Source organism: Nerophis ophidion, linkage group LG11 (assembly GCF_033978795.1).
Source record: "Nerophis ophidion isolate RoL-2023_Sa linkage group LG11, RoL_Noph_v1.0, whole genome shotgun sequence".
NCBI classification, from domain to species: domain Eukaryota; kingdom Metazoa; phylum Chordata; class Actinopteri; order Syngnathiformes; family Syngnathidae; genus Nerophis; species Nerophis ophidion.
In genome coordinates, this window is record NC_084621.1 from 17,045,584 (window position 1) to 17,055,432 (window position 9,849).

Below are 9,849 nucleotides of genomic sequence, written 5' to 3' on the forward strand. Positions count from 1 at the left end.
AGTCATTAATGCTTCCAACGTTAGCCTCTTTGTTTTCTACGTATATAGTCATTAATGCTTCCAACGTTAGCCTCTTTGTTTTCTACGTGTACTCTCTAATGCTACCGTCCTTTGCCTCTGTTTTGTACGTGTGTACTCGTTAATGCTTCCGTCCTTTGCCTCTGTTTTGTACGTGTGTACTCGTTAATGCTTCCGCGCTTAACCTCTTTTTTCTACGTGTGTAGTCGCTAATGCTTCCGCGCTTAGCCGCCTTTTATTCTTCTAGCTCTTATGCTAGTTAGCTCTTTGTTTGCCTTTTTGTACCCAGTGTTTTGCTTTTTAGCCTGTTTTTTGTAAATACATCTTTTATTCTTACCTGTACGCTGTGTCGTTGCCCGACTGCATCCTGAAAGAAGCAACACTCGCACCACGATGCCACGAAGCCGTCACAAAAACTTTTCTTCTACGTATAAAAAGTGCAACATTAAACCGTTTCAAGTCAACTCATCATGCTTAATTTGTTACAGCATTTGGGCAGCCTGTAGTTGATTTTTCTCATGTTAATGTTATATTTGTATCAACATGCGATAGCAGGGACCCTGCCATTCAAATTTTTCCGTCCTTAAAACACACACACACTCCAAACAGCTCCATTTTTGTTTCATCTGACATCATATTGACAAAGATAAGACGTTCTGGAGGAAAATTCAGTGGTCAGATAGTGGAGAATATGAAGTGATTTATGGGTCTAGAACATGTTTTGCTTTATTGATGTGTTTCTTGCTACTTTGTCTATATTTTTTTTTACATGATATTTAAAAGAGTCAAAGACCAAAATGAATATGTTAATCTTCATCTGACATTGACATGACAAGCTTTATTTTGTCCATTCTTAACATGTACAAGACACATAAGAACTGAAATTACATTTTCAGCACCGTCTCACTAAAAGACATACATTACAGGGGGGACAAGACGGGACCGCCAATGGGTCAGCCACTTACGGCACTCCTTAAAAAGGTGAGGAAAAAGGTGACATTGGGAGAGGGGGAAGAGTAAAAAAAAAAAATCAATCTAATGCTAGACCCTCAGGAGGGGTCCAGACTGAGTCCAAGGAAAAAAACTCACATAGCATGGCACACATTAAACATGGTACATATAATCACACCAACTTGCAACAGAGGGGGGCGGCTGCCGCTATAGAGCGCTACTCAGCCATCCACAACCCCAGAGGAATTAAGCGGTTGTGAAGGCGTTGATTTGGGGAGGGGCGTGTGCGTGCATGTATGTCCAATTAACATGGGTGAGATATTGAAATGTTTTTGTGGACTGAGGCCGATCTCAAAGTTCGACGCCAGGTGTTGTTGGGGAAAAAAGGGAGGTCAAAAGCGTCCATCTTTGAGCAGTCCTCTGATGACATGTTTACTTCCATTCCACCACAGTGACGAGGAAGTTCCATATTCTGCTTTCCCCGTCGTCCCCGCTGATGTGATGTCCGTTAAGGAGATCCTGAACACGGACAACGTCCCCCGCCACAGGACTTGGTGAGATGTGATTAAAGGATTCAAACGTCGAATGATACTATGATTTTCAACAATGTGTATTAGAGCAGGGGTCCCCAACCTTTTTTACCACAAGGGACCGGTTTAATGTATGCATCCTTTTCACAGACCGGCTTCCCTCATGTGATAGATAAAAATAGCAAGAAAATGAGCCTAAAAAAATAAACTCATTATAACGCTGAAGTTGTGGGGGTCCTGTAGGACTGTGGGGGTTCCAACATGGAACAAACAGAAGAAGTACAATGTCAAAGAGAAATTTCTGAAACGAGACAAAAATGTGACTAAAGCTGTATGTTTATTTGCACTTTCATTTTATTGACAGTTTGGTTGAGAAACATATTTATTATTACAAACCCCGTTTCCATATGAGTTGGGAAATTGTGTTAGATGTAAATATAAACGGAATACAATGATTTGCAAATCATTTTCAACCCATATTCAGTTGAATATGCTACAAAGACAACATATTTGATGTTCAAACTGATATCATTTTTTTTTTTTGCAAATCATTAACTTTAGAATTTGATGCCAGCAACACATGACAAAGAAGTTGGGAAAGGTGGCAATAAATACTGATAAAGTTGAGAAATGCTCATCAAACGCTTATATGGAACATCCCACAGGTGTGCAGGCTAGTTGTGAATAGGTGGGTGCCATGATTGGGTATAAAAGCAGCTTCCATGAAATGCTAAGTAATTCACAAACAAGGATGGGGTGAGGGTTACCACTTTGTAAGCAAATTTTCCAACAGTTTTAGAACAAAATTTCTCAACAAGCTATTGCAAAGAATTTAGGGATTTTACCATTTACGGTCCGTAAAATCATGAAAAGGTTCAGAGAATCTGGAGAAATCACTGCACGTAAGCGATGATATTACGGACCTTTGTTCCCTCAGGCGGTACCGCATCAAAAACCGACATCAATGTGTAAAGGATATCACCCATGGGCTCAGGAACACTTCATAAAACCACTGTCAGTAACTACAGTTGGTCGCTACATCTGTAAGTGCAAGTTAAAACTCTACTATGCAAAGCCAAACCCATTTATCAACAATATCCTGAAACGCCGCCGGCTTGGCTGGGCCCGAGCTCACCTAAGATGGACTGATGCAAAGTGGAAAGGTGTTCTGTGGTCTGACGAGTCCATATTTCAAATTATATTTGGAAACTGTGGATGTGGTGTCCTCTGGAACAAAGAGGAAAATACTTATCCGGATTGTTATAGGCACAAAGTTGAAAAGCCAGCATCTGTGATGGTATGGGGGTGTATTAGTGCCCAAGGCATGGGTAACTTACACATCTGTGAAGGCACCATTTAATGCTGAAAGGTCCATACAGGTTTTGGAGCAACATATGTTGTCATCCAAGCAACGTTATCATGGACGCCCCTGCTTATTTCAGCAAGACAAGTGTTACAACAGCGTGGCTTTGTAAAAAAAAGAGTGCGGGTTCTTTCCTAGCCCGCCTGCAGTCCAGACCTGTCTCCCGTCGAAAATGTGTGGCGCATTATGAAGCGTAAAATACGACAGCGGAGACCCCGGACTGTTGAACGACTGAAGCTCCACATAAAACAAGAATGGGAAAGAATTCCACTTTCAAAGCTTCAACAATTAGTTTCCTCAGTTCCCAGACGTTTATTGAGTGTTGTTAAAAGAAAAGGTGATGTAACACAGTGGTGAACATGCCCTTTCCCAACTACTTTGGCACGTGTTGCAGCCATGAAATTCAAAGTTAATTACTTGCAAAAAAAAAAAAAGTTTATGAGTTCGAACATCAAATATGTTGTCTTTGTAGCATATTCAACTGAATATGGGTTGAAAATGATTTGCAAATCATTGTATTCCGTTTGTATTTACATCTAACACAATTTCCCAACTCATATGGAAACGGGGTTTGTACTTTGGCCAGCCCTACTGTGTGTATCTTAAATGCTAATAAGCCTGTCTCCGACAAAATGCGTGTCTCCAAGAAACACTTCATTCACTTTTTACTAGGGCTTTTAAAGTGAACACATTAATGCTTGTGATTAATCAGTAAGAAACTGCATTAATTATGTATAAACACAGATTAACCACGCAATTTATTTTGACCACACATGCTTCTCTACCCCTGAACGCAAATGGGTTACCTAAAAGACGGCGTCGTTACACACGTCAACGCACACACGGGTACAAAGATGAGTGATGAGTCTCCTAACTCAGTGGCTAGAGCAGTGTTTTTCAACCTTTTAGGTAGGTAAGTGTTTTTTGTCATTGCACAAGTACAATGAACATTTTTTTCAGCACAAAGCTGTTCAAGATGAGACAGTGTACAAGGTTACAGAACAGGAACGCCAATGTGTCGCCGCAGGGCTCGCCGTAAAAGATGGGAAAAAGGTAAACGCTGGGGAAAGATGAGTAAGGGGGCCCAGTCTGGAGTGGGAAAAAAAAACCCCATAGCAAAGCACATATACATATCACAACGTACATGTCCTGATATTTAGCAACAGAGGGAAGGGAGTTCGGGGTCATGGTGGTAGGCCACAGCTCTCAGATGCTGACCATCCTTCCACACCCTGGACAAGTCGCCACCTCATCACAGGGCCAACACAGATAGCCAGACAACATTCCCGCAAACATTCACACAATTTAGTGTTGGCAATCAACCTATCCCCAGGTGCATGTCTTTGGAGGTGGGAGGGGCCTATCCCCAAATGCATGTCTTTGGAGGTGGGAGGGGCCTATCCCCAGGTGCATGTCTTTGGAGGTGGGAGGAAGCTGGAATATCCCGGGGGGCATGCAAACTCCACACAGCAAGATCCCGAGCGCAGGATTGAACACAGGACCTTCGTATTGTGAGGCAGACGCACTAACCCCCCTACCACCATGTTGCCCTCTTTGCGAATTATAATTACTAGTTTGCAAAAAATATTTTTTGGACTTAGACAATCTTTAATGATCCACAAGGTTAAATTTTCCACACAGCAAGATCCCGAGCGCAGGGTTGAACCCAGGACTTTCGTATTGTGAGGCAGACTCACTAACCCCCCCTACCACCGTGTTGCCCTCTTTGCGGATTATAATTACTGGTTTGCAAAAAAATATTTTTTCGACTTAGACAATCTTTAATGATCCACAAGGTTAAATTTTCCACACAGCAAGATCCCGAGCGCAGGATTGAACCCAGGACCTTCGTATTGTGAGGCAGACGCACTAACCCCTCTACCACCGTGTTACCCTAATTGCATATTATAAATACTATTAGTGGTGTGCAAAAAAGATTTTTTGACTTAGACAAACTTTAATGATCCTAAGTGCTTGATTGTGTACACCTGTGATTAGGACACCTGATTCTGATCATTTGGACGGGTGGTCAAATACTTTTGGCAATATGGTGTATGTCGGCCACGCCTCCATGGTTTGATTTCACATTTGCGGGCCTTATGCAGAACCCAAATACACAAAAACAATGTAATATCAAGTAATAAAAGTTGCTTTTGCATAACAGGTCTCTTTTAAGATGTCTAGCAAAGCCTGCTTTTTTGTGAATTATATTTATTTGAATTATATTTTTTATATAGCGCTTTTCTCTAGTGACTCAAAGCGCTTTACATAGTGAAACCCAATATCTAAGTTACATTTAAACCAGTGTGGGTGGCACTGGGAGCAGGTGGGTAAAGTGTCTTGCCCAAGGACACAACGGCAGTGACTAGGATGGCGGAAGCGGGAATTGAACCTGCAACCCTCAAGTTGCTGGCACGGCCGCTCTACCAACCGAGCTATGCCGCCCCGAAGCTATCCTCCATAAAGCGGTGGGTTTATACACTTTTAGCTTGAAGCTTGTCAATTGTCCATCAGGGGGAAAATACAAATCCATAATTAGATCTTGAAAACCCTGAATTTCAAATGTAACCAAACACCTGAAGTTTAGATGTAAATATAAACGGAATACAATGATTTGCAAATCATTTTCAAACCACATTCAGTTGAATATGCTACAAAGACAACATTTTTGATGTTCAAACTGATAAACATATTTTTTGTCGTTGCAATTAATCATTAACTTTAAAATTTGATGCCAGCAACATGTGACAAAGAAGTTGGGAAATGTGGCAATAAATACTGATAAAGTTGAGGAATGCTCATCCAACACTTATTTGGAACATCCCACAGGTGTGCAGGCTAATTGGGAACAGGTGGGTGCCGTGATTGGGTATAAAAACAGCCTCCCAAAAAATGCTCAGTCTTTCACAAGAAAGGATGGGGCGAGGTACACCCCTTTGTCCACAACTGCGTGAGCGAATAGTCAAACAGTTTAAGAACGAACGTTTCTCAAAATGCAATTGCAAGAAATTTAGGGATTTTAACATATACGGTCCATAATATCATCAAAAGGTTCAGAGAATCTGGAGAAATCACTCCACGTAAGCGGCATGGCCGGAAACCAACATTGAATAACTGTGACCTTTAATCCCTCAGACGGCACTGTATCAAAAACTGACATCAATCTCTAAAGGATATCACCACATGGGCTCAGGAACACTTTAGAAAACTACTGTCACTAAATACAGTTGGTCGCTACATCTGTAAGTGCAAGTTAAAGCTCTACTAAGCAAAGCAAAATACATTTATCAACAACACCCAGAAACGCTGCCGGCTTCGCTGGGCCTAAACTCATCTAAGATGGACTGATGCAAAGTGGAAACATGTTCTGTGGTTTGACAAGTCCGCATTTCAGTTTTTTGGGGGAAACTGTGGACGTTGTGTCCTCCGGATCAAAAAGGAATAGAACCATCCGGATTGTTCTAGGCAGTATGTGTGATGGTATGGGGTTGTATTAGCTGCCAAGGCATGGGTAATTTACACATCTGTGAAGGCACCATTAATGCTGAAAGGTACATACAGGTTTTGAAGCCACATTTGTTGTCGTCCAAGCAATGTTATCACTGACGCCCCTGCTTATTTCAGCAAGAAAATGCCAAGCTACGTGTTACAACAGTGTAGCTTCGTAGTAAAAAAGTGTGGGTACTAGACTGGCCTGCCTGCAGTCCAGACCTGTCTCCCACGGAAAATGTGTGTTGCATTATGAAGCGTAAAATACGACGGCGGAGACCCCGGACTGTTGAACGACTGAAGCTCTACGTAAAACAAGAATGGGAAAGAATTCCACTTTCAAAGCTTCAACAATTAGTTTCCTCAGTTCCCAAACGTTTATTGAGTGTTGTTAAAAGAAAAGGTGATGTAACACAGTTGTGAACATGCCCTTTCCCAACTACGTTAATTATTTGCCCCAAAAAAATAAATACATTTTTGAGTTTGAACATCAAATATGTTGTCTTTGTAGTGCATTCAATTGAATATGGGTTGAAAATGGTTTGCAAGTCATTGTATTCTGTTTATATTTACATCTAACGCAATTTCCCAACTCCAATGGAAACGGGGTTTGTAAAACAAGTGAAGGACATTATAGACTGTGTTGAGCTCATAGACAGGCACATATATTATTGTTGACGTGACATGATTAAAAACTCGATTTTGCATGATTAGGCACCTTTGATTTACTGTACAAACGATGTGATGAAATTGATTAATGGAGGTAGCGACATCTTCGCACTGCAGTTGTTGTTGATTGCTCTAAGTCGGCCAGTCTTCATACCTTCAATCAATTCCACAATATCAGACAGCACATTTGGGATCTTTAAAGACCGTGCAGTCGTACAAACACTGGAGATAAGTGCACCCAGGTGGAGATTTAACGACTGTGACAAGCACCAACATTTTTCAAAACCTCTGGCAGCTGCAGATCAGCGGGGACTGATTCCATTCTGCAGCTCATAACGCTTTATTTTGTAAAGGCCTTTTTATAAAACCCCAATGGCAACAATGGAGAACTGGATGGCTTCCTTCCTGGGTGATCGCCGTGCAGCTGGCCACGTACGAGTGAACTCTAGTCTGCGGGTCCTTCGCCCCTGCGTGGAATTAGAGTGCCAAAAAAACCCACATTTTATGTCTTGTATGCCATTGCTGGTCTCAAATAAACTTCCTTCCTCCGCTCCCATGCATCTATGGACGGCCAGCTGTGGACTTATGTCCTCACTTGGCGTCTTACAAACCCATTGGACTTGTTCATTCAGAGCAGGGGTCACCAACCTTTTTGAAACCACGAGCTACTTCTTGGGTACTGATTAATGCGAAGGGCTACCAGTTTGATACACACTTAAATAAAATGCCAGAAAAAGCCAATTTGCTCAATTTACCTTTAATTTACCGTTTCCATATGAATTGGGAAATTGTGTTAGATGTAAATATAAACAGAATACAATGATTTGCAAATCCTTTTCAACCCATATTCAGTTGAATATGCTGCAAAGACAACATATTTGATGTTCAAACTCATAAACCTTATATTTTTTTGCAAATAATAATTAACTTAGAATTTTATGGCTGCAACACGTGCCAAAGTAGTTGGGAAAGGGCATGTTCACCACTGTGTTACATCACCTTTTCTTTTAACACTCAAACGTTTGGGAACTGAGGAAACTAATTGTTGAACCTTTGAAAGTGGAATTCTTTCCCATTCTTGTTTTATGTACAGCATGAGTGTCAAACTCTGGCCCGCGGGCCAAATTTGGCCCGCCATTTAATTTGGCCCTTGAGCCAATATCAAATTAACATTAGAACTGGCCCGCCGGTAACACCACATTCACCGCTAATACTCATACTAGCCAACGCTCCCGATCTTCCCGGGAGACTCCCGAAGTTTGGTGCCCTTCCCGAAAATCTCCCTGGCCAACCATTCTCCCGGTTTCCACCCGGACAACAATATTGGTAGCGTGCCTTAAAAGCACTGTCTTCTACAACATGCCGTCACGTCCTCTTTGTGGTGATATCCTTTACACACTGATGTCAGTTTTTGATGCTGTACCGCCTGAGGGATCAAAAATCCGTAATATCATCGCTTACGTGCAGTGATTTCTCCAGATTCTCTGACGTTTTTGATAATTTTACGGACCGCAGATGGGTAATCCCTAAATTCCTTGCAATAGCTCATTGAGAAAAGTTGTTCTAAAACTCTTCGACAATTTGCTTACAAACTGTGTCCTCCTGAACAAAGAGAAAAAGAACCATCCGGATTGTTCTAGGCGCAAAGTTCAAAAGCCAGCATCTGTGATGGTATGGGGGTGTATTAGTGCCCATGGCATGGGTAACTTACACATCTGTGAAGGCACCATTAATGCTGAAAGGTACATACAGGTTTTGGAGCAACATATGTTGTTATCATGGACGCCCCTGCTTATTTCAGAAAGACAATACCAAGTCACGTGTTACAACAGCGTGGTTTTGTCGTTCAAGAGTGCGGGTACTAGACTGGCCTGCCTGTCTCCCATCGAAAATGGCACAAAACTTCAACTTTTTGTGCCTTACCTCAGAAGCCAATAATTGCCTCGATTGGATCCTAGACGGATGTCACTTGACTAACGAGGCGGAGCTTTGGAAAGCCAAAACCCAGGTGACCGTAATGAGCCGCAGCAGCAGCAATCTACCAATCCCCCTCGGCCGCAAGTTCACTTTCTCAGCTCTCTCCTTTGGATTGTGCTCCTATTAAACTTTTTTTTTTTTTTTTTTTTTTGCAAGGCCAATTCTCTTCAATTATCTTGGCTTTTCAACAGTACAAAATTCCATAGCAATGCCTGGCGATAACTGGCTCGGTATAAAAAAATAAAAAAAAGAAGACGGATGGCATTTAAAGCTCTAGAGGATTTGGCACACCGTTTTCCGAAACGTGTGCGGTGTGTCAATTCTTCTGATTTGTGTGAAATTTTTGTTTTGCGGCGTGCAGCTCTCTGGGCGCACATGACCCAGATGGATAATATAATGGCGTCTATTTCCTCTCGCCAGGCATAACTTGAGTGATGAATGCTCTGCTGTGTTGTTCAGGAGGGAAGAGTTTATTTGCCCTCTACATCATAAATAATATTAAACTGTTCACTGAAGCAGAGATTAAAGGCCTACTGAAATGAGATTTTCTTATTTAAACGGGGATAGCAGGTCCATTCTATGTGTCATACTTGATCATTTCGCGATATTGCCATATTTTTGCTGAAAGGATTTAGTAGAGAACATCGATGATAAAGTTTGCAACTTTTGGTCGCTGATAAAAAAGCCTTGCCTGTAATGGAAGTAGCAGACGATGTGCGCGTGACGTCACGGGTTGTGGAGCTCCTCACATCTGAACATTGTTTACAATCATGGCCACCAGCAGCGAGAGCGATTCGGATCGAGAAAGCGACAATTTCCCCATTAATTGGAGCGAGGATGAAAGATTTGTGG

The 9,849-nt window shown here is 41.9% G+C and overlaps 1 protein-coding gene across 1 annotated transcript in view; it reads left to right on the plus strand.

Annotated features, from left to right (window-relative positions):
* Positions 1 to 9,849, plus strand: part of myom3 (myomesin 3) — a 279,260-nt gene that overhangs the window by 34,535 nt on the left and 234,876 nt on the right. Inside the window, exon 4 of the mRNA XM_061915173.1 lies at positions 1,422 to 1,523. Coding sequence (XP_061771157.1) covers positions 1,422 to 1,523 — 102 coding nt within the window. The remainder of the gene's footprint in view (positions 1 to 1,421; positions 1,524 to 9,849) is intronic.